Source organism: Peromyscus maniculatus, chromosome 12, assembly GCF_049852395.1.
Source record: "Peromyscus maniculatus bairdii isolate BWxNUB_F1_BW_parent chromosome 12, HU_Pman_BW_mat_3.1, whole genome shotgun sequence".
Classification (NCBI taxonomy): Eukaryota; Metazoa; Chordata; class Mammalia; order Rodentia; family Cricetidae; genus Peromyscus; species Peromyscus maniculatus.
This window is the reverse complement of record NC_134863.1, coordinates 9,025,709-9,044,793: the sequence shown is the minus strand read 5'-3', so window position 1 is coordinate 9,044,793 and position 19,085 is coordinate 9,025,709. Positions and strand designations below refer to the sequence as shown.

General features: G+C 52.9%; 1 protein-coding gene across 3 annotated transcripts; it reads left to right on the top strand.

The window, feature by feature from the left end:
- Nucleotides 1-276: 276 nt before the first annotated feature.
- On the top strand, nt 277-9,406 carry Chrd (chordin). Of its 3 annotated transcripts, none has more exons than XM_016006280.3 (23): nt 277-782; nt 1,018-1,121; nt 1,516-1,645; nt 1,816-1,944; nt 2,023-2,122; nt 2,223-2,310; nt 2,645-2,786; nt 2,899-3,039; nt 3,124-3,206; nt 3,283-3,430; nt 3,534-3,640; nt 3,762-3,881; nt 4,379-4,535; nt 4,849-5,069; nt 5,689-5,802; nt 6,052-6,315; nt 6,404-6,497; nt 6,605-6,658; nt 6,902-7,005; nt 7,438-7,540; nt 8,213-8,367; nt 8,514-8,613; nt 8,957-9,406. In XM_016006280.3, exons 1-23 carry the CDS (start codon nt 635-637, stop codon nt 9,007-9,009), a joined length of 2,859 nt encoding a protein of 952 aa, XP_015861766.1. In that variant the 5' UTR covers nt 277-634; the 3' UTR covers nt 9,010-9,406. The 3 variants fall into 3 exon arrangements, with proteins under 3 accessions (XP_015861766.1, XP_006987842.1, XP_076404666.1); XM_006987780.4 differs by having other exon boundaries at nt 469-782; nt 8,954-9,149; XM_076548551.1 differs by lacking the exon at nt 8,957-9,406 and adding an exon at nt 8,784-8,944 and having other exon boundaries at nt 561-782.
- The last annotated feature ends 9,679 nt before the right edge of the window (nt 9,407-19,085 follow it).

Sequence of the window (19,085 nt, the reverse complement as noted above, 5' to 3'; positions counted from 1 at the left end):
AGACAAGTCATCATCCTCCAGCGGCCCATCCTGCCCATGACTGGTACAGGCCAGAGGCCCAGCCTCTGCCCTTTCACTAGCCCGAGGCTCCGGTTTTGGGATGGACACCACAGGGGTGGCCGCAAGGAGTGTGTGTGGGGGGTGTCAAAGCCCGCCTCTCCTCCCCCTCTTTGCGCCCCCTGGTTCCTCCCTTCCCCCTGCCCACTCCGCTCCCCCCTCCTCCAGTCCCTCCCTCCTCCCCTGCCGGGTCCCAGCCTGTCCCCCTCCCCCACTCGCGATCCGGCCGCCGCTGCTGGGCCGGACCCCCCGGGCTCAGCCGGGCTCCTTGCGGAGCCGCCGCCGCGCCCCGTTTGCTGAAGAGGAGGCCCCGGGCCGGGACTCCTGGCGCGGGCATAAAACGGGCCGGAGCCGGCGCCTGGGGCACTAGAGCGGCTTACGGCCCAGGTCAGCGCCCAGCCGCCCGCGTCCTCCCGCCCCGCCCGGCCGGGAGCGGACTCGGCGACTGAGAGCCGAGCCCCTCGCCACTGCCCCCCTCCTGGCCCCGGCCCCCTCCCGCCGGCCCGCCTCCGGTCCGGCCCTACTCCCTCTCCTGCTCCCTCCTCCCGCCCGCCTCCCCAGCTGTCCGCTCCGCGTCATGCCGAGCCTCCCGGCCCCGCCGGCCCCGCGGCTGCTCCTCGGGCTGCTGCTCCTCGGCTCACGGCCGGCGGGTGGCACTGGTCCCGAGCCCCCCGCGCTGCCCATCCGTCCCGAGAAGGAGCCGCTGCCTGTTCGGGGAGCGGCAGGTAGGTGGGCGCCAGCGGGAGGCGCGGGCGGGGAGTCTAGCTCGGGGCAAGTCTGCACGCACCGGGAGAGGGCCCCGGGCGCAGGTGGCTCGGCGCAGCGGGAGGGCGGGAGGGGTAGGCAGAGGCGGCAGGGCGCACGGTGCCAAGGGACCCAGGGCCTGGCGGGCAGAGCCCGGAGCAGGCATTACGGCACGAGCAACCGGACAGCGGCCGCCAGCCAAGCCCGTCCCCACAGGCTGCTCCTTCGGCGGGAAGGTCTATGCCTTGGACGAGACGTGGCACCCGGACCTGGGGGAGCCTTTTGGGGTGATGCGCTGCGTGCTGTGCGCCTGTGAAGCGGTGAGTGGATACCGCAGCTGCCCGCCCTACCCTAGAGGGTAGCGGAACGCTGGCGTCCTAAGCCGTGGTAGACTCGGAGATGCTCAGGGGAAGGCTGGTCCTCAAATCCGGGGAAACCCCTTTCAAGTCTGCGGTGTTGACAGTTATTGATCGCCCACTATGTGGCTGGCTTTTAGCCAACTTCCCCCCTCCCACTGCAACCGTGCTAGATAAATGGCATTATTAGCCTTACTTTGCAGACAGGGACGCCAAGGCTCTGAGAAGTTAAGAAACTTGTCCAGGGCCATGTAACTTGTAAATAGCAGAGTTGACTGATTCCAGCAGAGGATCTTATCCTGGCGTCTGATGGTTGCACGTTACACTCACTTAATTTCCCTGTGTTCTCTGCCATCAGCCTCAGTGGGCTCGCCGTGGGAGGGGCCCTGGCAGGGTCAGCTGTAAGAACATCAAACCCCAGTGCCCCACCCTGGCCTGCAGGCAGCCGCGCCAGCTGCCAGGACACTGCTGCCAGACCTGCCCGCAGGGTGAGGCCCGATGTGCCCCGTGTTGAGGGTGGGTGGGTGGGTGGGTGGGAGGCTCCACACTAGGTTCTGTGCAGCTTGAATCGCTGAGGATGACTGGCCCTCCTGGTACCCTGCTGGAGCTAGAGGTCTTATTCCTTAAACCCCCACCCCCACCCCCATCCCCGACCCAGAGCGCAGCAATCTAGATCGACAGCCGGCTGGCCTAGTCTTCGAGTATCCAAGGGACCCAGAGCACCGCAGTTACAGTGATCGAGGGGAACCCGGCGCTGGGGAGCGGACACGTGCTGATGGCCACACGGGTAGGTGGGGGTGGGGGCGCGCCTGACGAAGTTTGGGGCTGGTGGCAAGGGTCGACAGGCCATCTTCTCTTCTCCTAGACTTCGTGGCGCTGCTGACAGGACCCCGGTCGCAGGCGGTAGCTCGCGCTCGAGTCTCTCTGCAGCGCTCAAGTCTCCGCTTCTCGGTCTCCTACCAGCGGTGAGACCGCGGAAAGAGCCAGGGCTAGGAGTGGTTAATGGGGGCAGGAAAGGGGAGCCTGGAGATTGCGGATCCAGGCTCACTGGACCTTTCTTCACAGGCTGGACCGCCCCAGCAGGGTTCGGTTCACAGATCCCACAGGCAGCATCCTGTTTGAACACCCTGCTTCCCCCACCCAGGATGGCCTGGTGAGATGATGCCCTTGATGAGTGCTTACCCCAAATGGGCACTTGCTGAGGGCAGGCTTTGCATCGCCGCCTCCTTTGGTTCTCACAACAGCCCAGTGGGAGAAAGACCCTGACATTATGATGCCCATTTTACAGAGGAGGGGACTGAGGCTCAGAATAGCAGAATGTGATTTGTTCAAGGTCATTTGGCTAGTAAGTGGTAAGCCAGGACTTAAACTCAAGGATCCTGGGTCCTTCTTAGGAGGGTCTGGGGTCTCCTCCCTCGTCAGGACTGGGCCTCTCGGCTGGCTTGTCCTGTGTACTGACTGTAGACTTTCTTGTCTCTTTGCTCTAGGTTTGTGGGGTGTGGCGGGCAGTGCCTCGGCTGTCTCTGAGGCTCCTAAGGGCAGAACAGTTGCATGTAGCCCTCGTGACACCCACTCACCCTTCAGGAGAAGTCTGGGGGCCTCTCATTTGGCAAGGTGCTCTGGCTGCAGGTAGGGGGAGTAAGCAGTTCTCAGATATAGGGCTGAACCTTCTCTATCCCGAGGGGTGGGTGGAACTCAAGAGAGGGTTTTCTGATGCCTGTTGTGGTCCTCCATTCCCCAGAGACCTTCAGTGCCATCCTGACTCTGGAAGGCCCAGCGCATCGGGGTGTGGGGGGCATAGCCCTGCTCACCCTCAGTGACACAGAAGACTCCTTACATTTTTTGCTGCTCTTCCGGGGTCTGCTGGGACCCAGGAATGGAGGTAAGCCGCGGAGAAGACGTCCACGAGCGTATAGGGAGGGTGCTGCTCATCTTTCGGAGACGCTCACATGTGCAGCCCTTGCAGGACTAGCTCAGGTTCCCCTGAAGCTTCAGATTCTCCACCAGGGACAGCCACTTCGAGAGCTCCAAGCCAACACCTCGGCCCAGGTAAGGGAAGGCCTGCCTCCTGCTGCTACTCGCTCTGGCCTCCTGCTGTGGCCCACCCCTTCCACTCTGTTTCCAGGAGCCAGGGTTTGCTGAGGTGCTGCCCAGCCTTACCGACCAGGAGATGGACTGGCTGGCGCTCGGGGAGCTGCAGATGGCCCTGGAGAGGGCGGGTGGGCCAGAGCTGCGCATCAGTGGATACATTACTGCCAGGCAGAGCTGCGATGGTGAGGCAGGGTGGGGCTCGGCGCTGTGGGTAGATGTGGGAGAGAGTCCCCCGGGGGTTCTGGGTGTGGGCAAGCCTGCTGCCCCCTGTCTTGCCCCCTGCAGTCCTTCAAAGCGTCCTCTGTGGGGCTGATGCCCTGATCCCAGTCCAGACGGGGGCTGCTGGCTCGGCCAGCTTGATCCTGCTAGGAAACGGCTCCCTGATCTATCAGGTAAGAGTCAGAAGCCGCAGGAGGTAGGGAGGGCAGCAGGGGGGAGCCTTGACCCGCAGCGGGAAAGGCCCCAGGTCTTGGCTGGCAAATCCAATTGCCCTCCCCCAACCCTGCCCACCAGGTGCAAGTGGTAGGTACAGGTAGCGAGGTGGTGGCCATGACACTGGAGACCAAGCCTCAGCGGAAGAACCAGCGCACTGTCCTGTGCCACGTGGCTGGACTCCAGCTGGGAGGACACATGGTGAGGGCCCCAGGCTGAGTTGTGCCAGGGCTGCCAATACATGGGCTGCGGGAAGCCAGGTTGGTTGAGTAGGGGTATGCAGTATCGTTCACACACCCGTGGGCTCTCTCAAGGAGCCTTTGATTCATGTGACACATTTTAGAAAACCTTAGGCTGGGACCCTGCCCTCCTCCTCAGCAAGCTCACAGTTAAACAGGAGACCGCGGCCAGGGAGAACAGTGAAATAGATGTTTCGCTCCCTTGGAGTGTTTAGTGTCAGGCATTGCCCTGGTTGCTTTATTTATGTATTTTGTGACCTTCACGGTACCCTTCGACAGATGAGTAACTCTTCAAGGGTCGTGATGTGGCTAGGAAGTGGCAGAAGAGGGCCTTGCCCTGCAGAGTTCTTGTCCAGCATTATTGGCACGAGGAAGGACATATGTGTGTAGTGGAGGCATGGACTTGGAAAGGCCTTGGGACCTGAAAGCTGAGAGGGCTCATCGTTCTCTGACCCCTAGGCTGTGGGTATCTGCTCTGGCCTGGGTGCCCGAGGGGCGCATATGCTGCTGCAGAATGAGCTGTTCCTGAATATTGGCACCAAGGACTTCCCAGATGGAGAGCTCCGGGGGCATGTGACTGCCCTGCCCTACAGTGGGCACAGTGCCCGCTACGACAGTGAGTGTCTCAGTCCGCCTGCCCCGTCTGTATCCCCTGACCTGTCGTCCGAGCGTCTAAGGGAAGGCACCAGGGGGCCAGAGCCTCATGTGCCCTCCTCTGCCCAAGCTCTGGCTGGCATCTAGAGAGGTGGGGATGCATAGGGTGCTGCCACGGGCCAATCCTCCCCGTTAGCATCGTACGGGGATTCTGTGCTGTCCCCCAGGCCCCGGGCTGATGGATAGTGCCTTCTTCCAATCCCCGGAGCGATGGGGTGTGCTCAGGGTAGGAGCCCCCTCTCCTCAGCTGTCATCTCTCATCTGTTTGGATTCAGGGTTGCCCGTGCCCCTGGCAGGGGCGCTGGTGCTGCCCCCTGTGCGGAGTCAGGCGGCAGGTCACGCCTGGCTCTCCCTGGATACGCACTGCCACTTACACTATGAGGTGCTGCTGGCTGGACTTGGTGGCTCAGAGCAAGGCACCGTCACTGCCCACCTCCTCGGGCCTCCTGGGATGCCAGGACCCCAGCGGCTGCTGAAGGGATTCTATGGCTCAGAGGTAAGGGAATAGAGACAGGGAGAAGCTTGGGCATTTTCTGCTCTTTAGCGTGAAGGGCTGTGTGGGTCGGTGGTTGGGGTGGAGCGAGCAGGCGGCCTGGTATAGAGTGGGCGTGGCCTTAAGTGTCAATCAGGCCTAGGTATAAATCAGACTCAGCTTTATTATGTATGCATTTTCTTTTCTGTGTCCTTTGTCCTAAATGATCCCCAGGATAGAGGTCCCGAGTCTCTAAAAGAAGTAGGTGGGATGGACCATGCCTCTGAAGTGGTGTGGGCTGCTGTAGACTTGGGGTCAGAGAGACCTGGCCTCCATCTTGGAGACCTTAATCTCTTGGGTCTGTTTCTTCGCCTGTAAACTGGTGACAGTAGGCTTTGTCCTAGAGTGCTTTGTGGGGCTGGAGGGGTGGCTCTGCGGTGTGGCTGATCTCCTGGAGGACCCAGTTTCAGTCCCCATCGCTCATATGGTAGCTCACAACCCTCTGTCACTCCAGCTCCAGGGAATCCAACACCCTCTTCTGGCCTCTGTGGGCAGCAGGCCCGAAAGCACTCATACGCATAGAATCAACTGTTAGGGAACCCTAAAGTGCTGTGTTTCTGTCCTTCACTTGGTCTGTCTGCAGGCCCAAGGTGTGGTCAAAGACCTGGAGCCCACGTTGCTGCGGCACCTGGCACAGGGCACCGCCTCCCTGTTGATCACCACCAAGAGCAGCCCCAGAGGGGAACTCCGTGGGCAGGTAGGCGGGGCTGGTGCAGCTGCTTCTGCTCTCCGACCCCTAAGGTGGTGGTATTAAATTCTGGCTAGTGATAAGCATGAAGCCACACGGGTGCATAAGGAGGTTGGCAGCCTACTGCCCTCGCTTTGCGGCTGGGATGAGCACTGAGGTGGATAGTCTCTGCCTGGGCGCTCCCGTCAACCGCCAGCAGCGGCTGTTAGAGATGTGAGGGGGCGCCCCAGGCCAGCCTCAGTTTCCCTCTCTTCACAGGTGCACATTGCCAGTCAGTGTGAGGTGGGGGGTCTGCGCCTGGCCTCAGAAGGAGTGCGGATGTCAGTGGCTCCGAATGGAGAGGCAGCGACATTGCCGATGTTGCCTGCTGGGCCTGGGCCTGAAACCCCAGTGCCAGCCAAACATGGCGGCTCCGGGAGGCCCCGAGACCCTAACACGTGCTTCTTCGAGGGGCAGCAGCGCCCCCATGGGGCTCGCTGGTCACCCAACTATGACCCACTCTGCTCACTCTGCACCTGCCAGGTAGGATGTCCGGGTAGGGCACAGCTGGCCACAGGGTCTGGAGCAAGGGGACCCAGCACACCTTCCAAGCCTTGGCCCCTCTCTACAGAGACGAACAGTGATCTGTGACCCCATAGTATGCCCACCACCAAGCTGCCCCCACCCAGTGCAGGCGCTGGACCAGTGCTGTCCCGTGTGCCCAGGTGAATGTTCTGCAGGGGAGGACAGGTAGTGGAGGGGCATCCACGGGAGAGGAGTGCTCTCGGGTGGGAAGCAGGGACCCCTCTGCCTCACCCCTTTGTCTCCACAGAGAAGCAACGCAGCAGAGATCTCCCCGGGCTACCGAACCTGGAACCAGGAGAGGGTGAGATGGGAGGGTGGGGTTCAGGGGTGGGAAGATCCAGAGAAGCCGTCGGGTTGGGGCAAGAGGGCAACAGAGTGTGTGCCTGGGGGAAGCTGAGGCACACAGGTTCTAAGCAAACCAGACAGTCCTCATTAGTGTTGACTGGCTCTTGGCGTAGCCCGGTGTGGGACTGCCCTGAGGCTTGGTTGTGGGCCCAGCTGGCAAGACCAGGACTGATGGCAGCTGGGTACTCTTCCCCACCAGGCTGCTATTTTGATGGTGACCGGAGCTGGAGGGCAGCGGGTACCCGGTGGCACCCGGTTGTGCCCCCCTTTGGCTTAATCAAGTGTGCTGTCTGTACCTGCAAGGTATGGCTACATACTCTTCTCTGGTATCGCAACCCAGTCGGGTCTGCAGATAGAGGGAGGGGCTGCCTAGAGAGCAAAACCTGTCTTTGATGAGGAGGCCTCAGGATGGTATTGTGACAAGCGGTCCCTTGGGGTTTGAGAGCAGATTTCCTGTAGGAGAGGGTGAAAGACGGACAGGTACACATTGTGGATGTGCCAGCTGACTGACTTCATGTGACCCTTGGTGCTTTCTGAATTTCCAAAAGCCTCTCGTGTGGACAAATAAGGCACACTAACTACCTTAGGAGATACAATGAGGATTTGAATTCGGATCTAAGGCAAACTCAGGTCTCTGAGTAAAAGGCTGCACATGTATGTCACCTGAGGTGGGAAAGGAGAGAGGAGGGCTATGACCCCCTCTCCCTGACACCCTTTCTCAATGGATACCTGCAGGGGGCCACTGGAGAGGTGCACTGTGAGAAGGTGCAGTGTCCTCGCTTGGCCTGTGCCCAGCCTGTCCGTGCCAACCCCACTGACTGCTGCAAACAGTGTCCAGGTGAGAGGCTTGCTCACTGAGGCCTCACCTTGGGGTTGGGGTAGACCCTGACCTGTGTTTGGGGTGTGTGATGGGGACGGGAAAGGAGCTTCTTACTTACCAAGTGCTGCTTATGCCTGGAGCTAAGAACAGTGGAGAGGATGTGCATGTATGCAGAGTGAGGTGATGGGGTCTAGTCCCATCAACCCAGCCATTCATGCATCCATCTACCTACCCATCTGTCCATCCATCCATCCATCCATCCATCCATCCATCCATCCATCCATCCACCTAACCAGTCACCCATCTACCTAGCCACCTACCATCTATCTGTCTATTCATCTATCCATCCATCCATCCATCCATCCATCCATCCATCCATCCATCCATCCACCTACCTACCCAGCCATCCATCTACCCAGCTACCCACCATCCATCCATCCATTATCATCTATCTACTCCATCTGTAATTCATCCATCCATTCACTCATCCATCTTTCATCCATCCATCCACCCATCCATCCAATATCTATCCACTCCATCTGTAATTCATCCATCCATTCACTCATCAATCTCCCATCCATCCAAAATTATCACCTATCAAGTACCAGACACTATTCATTGGTAGGGATTCAAAGAGAGGTGAAGTTAGTTGACCCTTCTGGACTGACTTTGTCTTTTCTTTCCCAACAGTAGGGTCAGGGGCCCATGCCAAGCTGGGAGACCCCATGCAGGCTGATGGGCCTCGGGGGTGTCGCTTTGCTGGGCAGTGGTTCCCAGAGAACCAGAGCTGGCATCCATCAGTGCCCCCCTTTGGGGAGATGAGCTGTATTACCTGCAGATGTGGGGTAAGTTTGGGGGACTTGCATGAGGTGGGCAGTATGTGCTTGACCTGGAGCAGGGAAGCCTTCTCAGGGAGATTCCTAGAGATGGCTTTTCCTGAAGAGGCTGAAGAGGCTGTGAGGAACCTCAATGTCTCTGCATCCTGCACCAGGCCGGGGTACCTCACTGTGAGCGAGATGATTGTTCCTTGCCACTGTCCTGCGGCTCAGGGAAGGAGAGTCGATGCTGTTCCCACTGCACAGCCCAAAGGTGTAAGTGAGGAGGCTGGGGCAGCTGCTGTGGGCTGCCCATAGGTACCCGGGAGGGATGGGTGCCCCTGTGGAGGTGGGAACTATGGTCTGCTTTACAAGTGCCGCCGTCCCAGCCCGCCCCTCCAGGCTAGTCACTTATTGCCGTTTCTTTACAAATGGGGTTTCTGAAGCTTGGGGCAAGCAACTGGACCACAGTTATGCAGGTGGTATGTGCTGACTTGTTTGGACAATTTGGGCCTTTCCGGGACTGGATCAGAAATCTTGTGCCTGGTCCCCTATGCCTTCCTCCCGGACACCCTGCTCCCCGTCTCCTTCACCATTCACCCCCTTCTGTCTTCAGCAGCCTCTGAGACTAGAACCCTTCCAGAGCTGGAGAAGGAAGCTGAGAGCTCCTAGGGAGCGTCCGGAAGGCCACATGACCAAGAGGATGGGCCTGAGCTGGGAGAAGGGGGTGCTGAGGACCTTGACTCTCCTGTGGGAAGCCCAGTGCCTTGAGCACCTCTGCTCTGCTTCTTCTCCTCCCTACTACCTCTGGGAACCACAAGTCTCCAAGGGCAAAGACTGCTGGGCCGGACCAAGGCCGTAGCCACGCTAGCTCCTGCCCTGTTACTCTTGGCCTCTGCTCCAGAAGCCTAACTCTTCTTCTGTACATAATGCCACTGGCTTATTGGGATTTTTAATTTATCCTCACTCAGCACCAAGGGTTCCCTCACACCATTCCTGCTGCCCCCTGAGCTGAGCAGAGTCATTATTAGAGATTTTTGTATTTATTAAAACATTTTTTTTCAGTCTTTGGGTTTGAGGTAGGCTCTTTGTGGCCAGGGCCCTGAGTGGGCCCCAGCGGAGAAAGAACTGAAAGTAGGAGGTGAGAGGGGAGTCCCGGGCCCAGATTCTTTCTGACCCTGGGAACTGGAAGGGGCTTAGGGAACAGGATGGCTAGCAGATGTATAGCATGTCTAGGTTCCATAAAGAGGGTTGGGACTGCCCGTCAAAGGGGGTGGAGTACCCAAAGTCAAGGTAACCTCAAGCTGAGTTCCCCGTGGCTAGCATTTTAGCTGATGCCATGTCTGAAGCTGCTCCAGGAAGAAACAAAAGTGCCCCCTCCCTGCCCCCAGCCTCTATCCTTTGTCTAAAGTGAGGTACACAATTTCCTTCCCGAAAACAGTTGTTTGCTGACCAGTTCAGGGGCAAGCCCAGATCAGAGCGAACTGGAATCAGCCCTGATCTAGTTAAAACTGAGCGCATCTTGAGATAAACCACTGTGTGAGCAGAACAACACGAGACCCCTTCCTTTACCTTTTCCTGTTTCCCCATATCCCTGCCACCAGGCACTGGATGCTCCTTCAGGCCCCTAGAGAAACAAGGGCAAAATGCTAGAAATCATATACATGCATGTATAAAAAATTCAGGATTCATCTGGTAGGGTGGAGGGAGGGAGAGGTCAGAGCTGCTAGTGTCAGGCCCACCGAAAGTGTAGCTAATAATCACCGTCTTAGCCCTTCAAAGCATCAAGGTCTAGTTCTGTGGTTATTTCACTGAGATAATTCGCTTTGATGCATCCTGCGTCCTTTGTGTAAGCCAGGTATCTCCCTCATAGGATGCAAACCATAGCACATCCATTGTGCAGCCTGGTACCTGGGAAGCATTTGTTAGAAAGAGCGCCCCAGTTGCAGTGGGACTTCTGGAGGTTGGCTGGAATGAGACAGGAGAACATGCAAGAGAAGGGAGGGCTTCTGCTGCATTGGCAGGATGTCTGGAGGGGCTAGGTTGAGGATGAAGGGTGGATAATGATGGGATGCTTGGCCTGGGCCAGAGCCTTGGCTCTTGCAGTAGGAGGATTGTGAGGGCCAGACAGAGATGAGAAGGCAGAAGGACCCAGAATGGGGTTCAACATAGGCTGAGCACAAAGTGCGGCATGATGGGAGATGCGGTTGTGCCCACCATACCGTCCTTACCAGCGAGGGAGCTGGGAGTTAGGTGAGAATGACCTGTAGGGCAGCTTGGAGGCTGCAGCAGACAGGGCTCATCCCACCATCTTTAGCTTTAGAGATCCAGAAGGGCCTCAGGATACCAGCCGAGCAAATGTGTGAACAGAATGGATGCAGGCAGGGCTGTTCTCTCCATACAGAAGCCGCTGGAGTAACTTTCCGGTCCTAGACTGCATTTCAGCCAAAGCCCAACGACAGTTCTAGGTTCTTCTCTCAAGCCCTAGGGAAGTAGGGTAGTGACCTAAGAAGTCCAGCCCTGTGTGTGGGTCTCTTCAAAGTCCTGGCATCCAGAGACCTCAAGAGACACCCCAGGGACTCCCCTTTAAGCAGCATGATGTCAGGGGCCTTTCTTTTTCTGAGGAAACCAAACTAAAAACAACAACAACAAAACAACCAAAAAACAAAAGAACAAGAAACACGAAACAAAAACCATGGAGATGTGATTTTTTTGGGCAGCGTCTTAACATCTCTCTAAACACTCACTCGTACAACACGTGGCCTCAAAGCTCGGAGGCAAACCTGCCACACTCCTGGGGCACACGGGCTGTTAGGACAGATGAGGTGGTTTGGATACCACTTGTTTTCAAAGAGAAGACTCACGTGTAGTTTTACTCTGCCATGGTCCCTTTGAACTTCTAGTGACATTCTTAATGTGCTTTTAATGTGCAGAATCCAGATTTGGGCATATCAGGCCACAAACAGCCACCAATTCTGTGGCTTTGTTCTGGTGGGGCTGTGGCCAAGTCACTAGAGCAATGCCTGTGAATCATTTATGGCAGTGACTTAGAAGGATCATTCTCAAATCGTAATTATGGGATGTCTGAAAGTGTCAATCAACATAGGGGGCATATGGGAGTCCAGGGCCCCCCTGGAGTGGGGAGTCCAGGTCAACCTCTTACTTTGAAGACAGACACAGAGCCACCAGCAAAGTCTGCACTCCAAAGACGGGTTTGTTTCAATAATGTTTCAGAGTAACTGTTCGATGGTGTCTTGTTCCTTAGTCTTATAAAAACAATGGGAAGTGGAAAGAATGAAGGCAGCCCAGTCATGGGGTACAGGTCTGTAACCCCAGCATTTTGGGGTGGAAGCAGGTGGAGCAGGCACTTGAGGCTGTTCTTGGTATGTAGTGGGTTCAGGGCAGTCTGGGCTAATGTGACCTTGTCAGAATAAAGAACAAGAACACAGAAGCAACACTTGTGACGTAAGGACAGAGACAGGAAGGGGAAGTCTCATAACTGCGGAGTGGATGTAGTTCTCTGAGTGCTTGAAGACACATCCAGCCTGACAGCTTTTAGGTCACCAGAGACCACATATAAAGGGACGCACGTGGGGTACACAGACTGTAGGGCTGCTGGGAACAGTCACATGCGGTAAAGGGGGAGGGTTTAGGAACTACAGCCTGATCAGAGTGCTCTGAGAATGGAGTGCCCCACACAAGTGCTTGCCTCGGATGTTTTCACCTACAAAGCAGGCACCAGGGTTGTTTTTGTTCATCATAAAAATAACTCACTGTGTATACATCCCTATCACCATGATCACGAGGTGCTTCTCCCAGGGCGGCGGAGCTCATCCATTCCATTCGGGATGTGCTGACACCTGGATGAGAAACTTCACTGTACAATTTGTGAGTTTACACTCTCCCCTTAATAAAATCATTGTGAATAATTATAACAATTAAAAATATATAAAATAATTATAAACACAAATATGTAAGAAAAAAATCCACAGCCTGGAGAGATGGCTCAGAGGTTAAGAGCACTGGCTGCTCTTCCAGAGGTCCAGAGTTCAATTCCCAGTACCCACATGGTGACACAACCATCTATAATTCAATCTGGTGCCCTCTTCTGGCATGCAGGCATAATAAATAAATAAATCTTAAAAAAAAAGAAAGAAAAAAAAATTCACCTAGTACTCCAAACCACAATAACAGTTATTCAGAAAAAAAAAAAAAAAAAAAAAAAGCAATGGGTTTTGGGGCCAACAAGATGGCTCATGGGTAAAGTCACTTGTTACATAAATCTGACTTTCATCACCAGGACCTACACAGTGGAAGGGAACTGACTCCACAGAGTTGTCCTCTGACTTCTCATTGTGACACACACACACACACACACACACACACACACACATACACCCCCCCACACACACACATACACATACACACACACACACACACACACACACACACACACACACCACACACACACACACACACACACACACACACACCACACACTCAAGCACAGGCATACAGTATACTACTAATACTAAAGTTTAAACTTGTTTGAAAATCAATGTTCATTTAAAGTTTCAGTTAGTTAAAACATTTAGTTGCCTGACCTCACTCCCCAGTCCTTGTCCTTCTTCGTCCTCACTTGTGACGTAGCCGTCAAGTCTCATTTTGAGAAATACGACCCTTCTTTGCCTTGTAACACCTGGTAAGGCAGAAACCCAACAGCTGGAGTAGTCCTCAGTAGTCTCAGAGTCGGCCGAATTGGCTTTCAGTTTTCAATTTTTAGTAAATGGACTGGAGTCCACCAGTGGCGTTTCAGCTCCTCAGCTCACAAGTATTGATAGTTGCCCCGTCCTGTGGACAGCTGAAGTGGTCCAAGGGACAGTGGCCGCTGCTGTTCTCGAGGGGAGGGGCCGGAGCGGGCTGCGGTGGGACGTTCAGTTTCTTCTGTCTACTCGCCTTGGCCAGCCAGGCTCACTGGCCAAGCCGCAGCCTCACTCACTGTGAGACTCGGGTTTCTCTTCCTCCTTGGAAGGCCCCATGCCTTGTTGAGGTCCCTGCTCTGCTTGGTGACAGAGACTTCCTCACTCACGCGTGCAGAGGGAGAAGCAGAACACCCATGAAGGCATCAGGTGCCAAGGCAAGGGGAGAAAATCCTGGCACAGAGCCCTCAAGGCGGGGAAGCAGGGCTCCTGTGTGGGGACCGGGGGGAAACCCTGCCAAGAACATGCTCTTCCAGCCCAGCAGCTGGTAGGCCTCGTGAGTCTAGCATGGCTGAGGAAAAGCGCATGAATCAGGAGCAGGTGGCTGTGGCTGTGATTTTCCACACACACAGCAAGAATTCTCTGGAAATGGCATTTGCAGCTGGCTGTTGCTGATGGCGCCGACCTTTGAACATGGGGACCTGGGTCCCCAAGAAGTTCCAGCCTTGAAAGAAGATGAGGGAATCCATGGCACTCTGTCCCATGTGAATATAAGAAGTCAAGAACTACTGGGCGGTGGTGGCGCAAGCCTTTAATCCCAGCACTTGGGAGCAGAGACAAGTGGATCTCTGTGAGTTAGAAACCAGCCTGGTCAACAGAGTGAGTTCCAGGACAGGCTCCAGAGCTACAGAGAAACCCTGTCTCAAAAAACAAAACAAAACAAACAAACAAACAAAGAAGTCAAGAACTTAACTTACTTTTTAAAATTGAAATCTTCTGCCAGGCATGGCAGAATACATCTTTAGTCAGTCCTAGCACCCTATAGGCAAAGGTAAGAAAACCTTTGTGAGTTCAAGGCCAGCCTGGTCTACCTAGCAAGTTACATAGTGAGGCTGCCTCAAACAAACAAACAAACAAACAAACAAGCCTTCTCTCATCTTTTCTGCCTTCTACTCTGGCCATAGAAGAGACATTACACTCCTTAAACAGAAGGGTGAGCTGGGACAAGGGCCAGGAAGCTGCAGAGAAAGGAAGTCGGGGAGAAGAGTGGGAAGGATTTACTACATCTCAAAGGTATCAATTATCACTTCTAAAGACCTAGGAATTACACGCAAAATGTGCAAAAATGATACTCAGGGCACAGTTCCTTCCCATGTCCCTATCCTGGGCATCTGGGTCCACTCTAGGGAGACACAGTAGCTGAGTCCAGTGCAGAGGACAGTATTTACCTGAGAACAGTAAGGTGCAGCCCACCCTGTCTGCATTATGATGCTTCACAGACTTCGCTGTACATCTCTGCCGTCTGTAAGGTTGTTAAAAAGACCTGGGATTCTGCACTGCTGATCAGCTCCTGAGAGTTGGGATCTGCATACTGGGAGCAGCAGAGATGCAGACAGACCCTCACTCTACGTTGTCAGCAAGAGCTGCCCCACCACCAGATTCTCATTGTGTGGGAGGCTTACCCACACAACTCATATATTCATTTATCGTTGTTTTAAAACATCTTATTTATGTACATGTATATGTATGTGTCTCCATGTGTATAATATGTACATATGTGTGCAGGTGCTCATGGGGGCCAGAAGAAAATGCCAGATCCTGAATTAGTGACTTGCCCTTTGCTGTGATAAAACAGCATGACCAAGGCGACTTATAAAAGAAAGTGTTTAATTGGGTTACAATTCCAGAGGGTTAGAGTCCACGTTGCTGGAGTGAAGATGGGTAGCAGGAACAGCTGAGAGCTCACATCATTGAAACCGTAAAGTCTGTCCCCAGGGACACACCTCCTCCAACAAGGGCCACACTTCCTGATCCTTCCTAAACAGTTCCACCAACTGGGGACCAGGTATTCAAAAATAGGAGTTTACGGGGGCCATTCTTGCCCTGCCTGCAGGGCTACAACGGGTACTTGGCCACCCTAAGGAGGGAATGTAGGGACAGGAGACACAAAGAAATACACCAAGTCTAGATTCTGATCAAGGTGTAACTTTATTTTTCTTCAGAAGGGTTTATATAGTTCCGGCAGGGAGCAAGAAGCTGTCATCTCCATAAGGTGGGGCAAGCTAACTGGATGTTTGTATAGGATGTTTACAGGGTGAGAGGGTCAAGGGCTCTGACTCAATGTCCTGTTGCTAGGCAACCTGACTGTAAGATGATCTAGTTCCCTGTCTTATGGGGGGGGGTCCTGTATTTTTCCACTAACTAGAGATTCTGTCCTTGTCCCTGACACATTCTCACTTATATTACCACTGATCCCCTGGGGATGGAGTTACAGGCAGCTGTGACCTCCCAGCCTGGGTGCTGGAAACTAAGCTCAGGTCCTCTGCAAGAGTAGGAAGAGCTCAATGGCTGAGCCGCCTCTCCAGCTACAACTAATGTTTGCTGAACATCTGTGACCATGCACCAGCTTAGGTGCGAGAGAGTTGACAGTGAGTTACATTGAAGGAACAAAAAGCAACAACAACCTCTATCCTGCCATGTGGAATATCTGGGTAGAATTTTGCCATGTCTCCAGGCTGGCCTGGAACTCATCATTACTATCCTGTCTTAGCTTCCTCCCTCCCTCCCTTTCTATTTCGAGGAAGTGTCTCTACTTAGTTCTAACTCTGTCTTAGCCTGGTTTTCTTCCTTCCTTTCTTCCCTCCTTCCTTTTTTTTAAACTTTTATTGATTCTTTGTGGATTTCACATCATGCATTCCGATCCCACTTATCTCTCTGTCCCCTTGAATCCACCCTTGCAGTATCTCTCTCCAAAACAAAACCAAATAATAAAAAAAGCAGAAATCAAACAAAACAAAGAGACAAAACAAAGCAAAACCAAAAAGAAGAAAAAGAAGAAGGAGGAGGAGAAGAGGAGGAAGAAGAAGAGGAGGAGGAGGAAGAAGCTGCTGGGTATGCCAGTAGAAAGGTGTGGTGGCACATGCTTTAATTCCAGCATCCAGGGAGCTGAGGCAGGAGGATGAAGAATTTAAAGCCAGAGAGCATGGTGGTCAGTGCCTTTAATTCCAGCACTACAGAGGCAGAGTCAGGTGGATAGCTGTGAACTTGAGGCCAACCTGGTCTACATAGCAAGTTCCAATCCAGCCAAGACTACATAGTGAGAATCTGTCTCAGAACAAACAAGCCCTTCCTGGAAAAACAAAACAAAACAAAACAAAACAAAACCAACAACCAGAAAGAAAGAAAGAAAGAAAGAAAGGAAAACCTCATGTGAGATCTCTGTGATGAAAAGATTATAAACGCAAGCACACACTAGAGGCCAAAATGCCACACGAAGCATGAAGAGGACGAAGAAGTCTCCAGGCTGGCAGACAAGGCAGGCTGCAGTTTGAAATTTTCAACAAGTGCCACGGATAACTGAGCACCTGGAAAATGAGGAAAGAGGTTACCACGAAAGAAAAAGAACAGAGGAATGATGGGCAGAAGGCACCTGGCCAATGCATCCTGAAAGGATACACGCCAGATGTTGAAGGACAAAAGATGCCTTATTTCTTTCCCGGTGTCTGTAGCAGCTGGAATAGTTTGCCCTCCCAGGGAAGCAGGGAGCCTACCTGAGCGAGGCCTGACACCCCCGCTTTCGAGTTGCCCCCCACCCCCAGGTTCCAGGAAATCTAAATCAGACTTACTTTAAGAACCACCCTTCCTATCTTTGGTAAAAACATTCCTGCACCTGCTGGCTGATTCCTGGAACTCATTAGAGACACTTTTCCTTCTGAACCTGGAAGACGGGAGTTTTAAAACTGCCATCGACTGGTTGTGATATTAGGCCACTCACTAAAGTATAATCTGTTAGTCAACAAATGCACAAGATCACTGCCAGGTTACATTACTGTTTGAAGATGGGGAGCCGAGAAAGGGAAGGGTGGCTAAGGGCAGTGAGGTAGGAATGGGGACCTCACCACCAGGCTTCTGGGCAAGGACGTCTTCCAGGATGGGCTAGTTACCTTCCGTAGCTCCCAGGGAGGAATGTGTGTCCACATCTGTGCACTTGCCTGGCTTTGCGGGCACACAGCCATTTAGACATCTGATTCACATCAACTGTGTTTTTCATGAGTTTTTGACTTTTTTTTAAAAATTTCTTTCTTTCTTTTTTTTTTTTTAAAGAGCGAGGCTGACATCATTGCGAAGGAGCCCTTCTTTCTCAAAGGTTCCAACCAAGGTGCTGCCTGGAGTGACATGAGAGAGGAGTTTCAGAAGCAGCTGCTTGACTGCCCTCTCCTGCCGGTGTGTGTGTGTGTGTGTGTGTGTGTGTGTGTGTGTGTGTGTGTGTGTGTGTGGCGGGGGAGGGGAGAAGAAATTGAGTACTTCTGTCTGATCACAAATTGGATGATCCATCATTAGAAAAGAGGTTTTAGTAATGCAGACTGCATAGGATGAAGAAGATTTTAAGTTAATTATTTAATAAAATTAAAACTCTGGTGCAGAGTGATTTAATTCTCACTTACCTTTAATTTTCTTCCTAACAGTTTTTTTTTCCTCTGAACATTAATGCACTATAGTTTACTTCAAAACTTCAGACGGCATTTTTAGTGAACCATGTTTTTATTTTGTTCTGTAGACAGGCAGGGTCTTGTTGCACACAATCTATCGGGTCTCAGCTTTGTGATCCTCCTGCATCAGCCTCCTGAGTGTTGGGATTACAGATGTGTGCCACCACTTCTGACTGACTGACCATGTTTCTGAATTATAAAAGTACTCAACTAAAGTAGGAAATTTGGTTAAAAATTCAAATAAACAACAAAACCAAACCAAACCAAAAAAATTCTTTGTTGAGAATATAAGGCCTGCTTTAGGATTCACTAAAGGAACAGAACGGATGGGATGAATATATATATATATTATATATGTAATGTATATAAAATATATATAAATTAAGCCACACCCAGGAGCCAGGCACCATCTTTGTGAGACAGACTTGCTCTTGGCTGACAGAAAGTGAGTGACTTCACCTAGGATAAAAGGGAACAGAGTTTGGATACCCAGAGAGAAGGGCACACATCAGGGCAGTGAAGAGCCCTCGGGGAGCAGCAGGCACCCAGGGTTCCTGAGAGGTGGCTGAGGTCAGAGGGAGTGTGAGATTCCTCTGCTGGGGAGTAGAAGCCGAGGTCAGGTTATAGCCGCTGGAAGTCGCATGTTTTTTTCCTCTATAGTTGTGATTACCTTAATGGTTTATAAACATATGTGTTAATTTTGGTTGCCAAGGGGACTTGGCTGCAAGTAGACTGATGTTTTGAGAGAAGGGAGGCATTTGGGGATGGAGGGAGCCTCCTGAGAGGCAAGACTATCATCCTACTTTGCAAGCATATTTTTTTTTTTCTGGACATTCATACATCTTCTCATTTAATCACTGTGAAAATGTCCCAGAAATATGCAAATCTTGAACTGGCAGCAGTTCTCTCTCTCTCTCTCTCTCTCTAGTTTCTCAAGACAAGGTTTCTCTATATAACTGCTATGGTTGTCCTGGAACTCGCTTTGTAGCCCAGGCTGGCCTCGAACTCAGTGGAGATGCGCCTGCCTCTGCCTCCCATGAGCTGGGATTAAAGGTGTGCACCATCACTGCCCGGTGAACTTGCAGCCGCTTAAGGAGGTGCTTCCTGGGTTTTGAACAATGCTCTTGCTTCAGCCTCCCAAATGCTAAGATTATGGACATGAGTCACCATATCTGGCTTCATTACTTTTTTAAAGGTCCAATAATATCCTGTTATATGTATATCCCATATTTTCTCTAGGGATTATTTCTCTTGATTGGCATTTGGGTTTTTTTTTTTATATATATATAAGTAAAATCACTATAAACATCTATATCTAAGTGTGTTTGAGTTTTCTGCT

Coding starts and splice junctions, on each gene's coding strand:
- Chrd (XM_006987780.4), top strand. CDS start 635: ATGCCGAGCCTCCCGGCCCCGCCGGCCCCGCGGCTGCTCCTCGGGCTG. Junction 783..1,017: donor GCCTGTTCGGGGAGCGGCAG/GTAGGTGGGCGC, acceptor CCGTCCCCACAG/GCTGCTCCTTCGGCGGGAAG. Junction 3,207..3,282: donor AAGCCAACACCTCGGCCCAG/GTAAGGGAAGGC, acceptor CTCTGTTTCCAG/GAGCCAGGGTTTGCTGAGGT.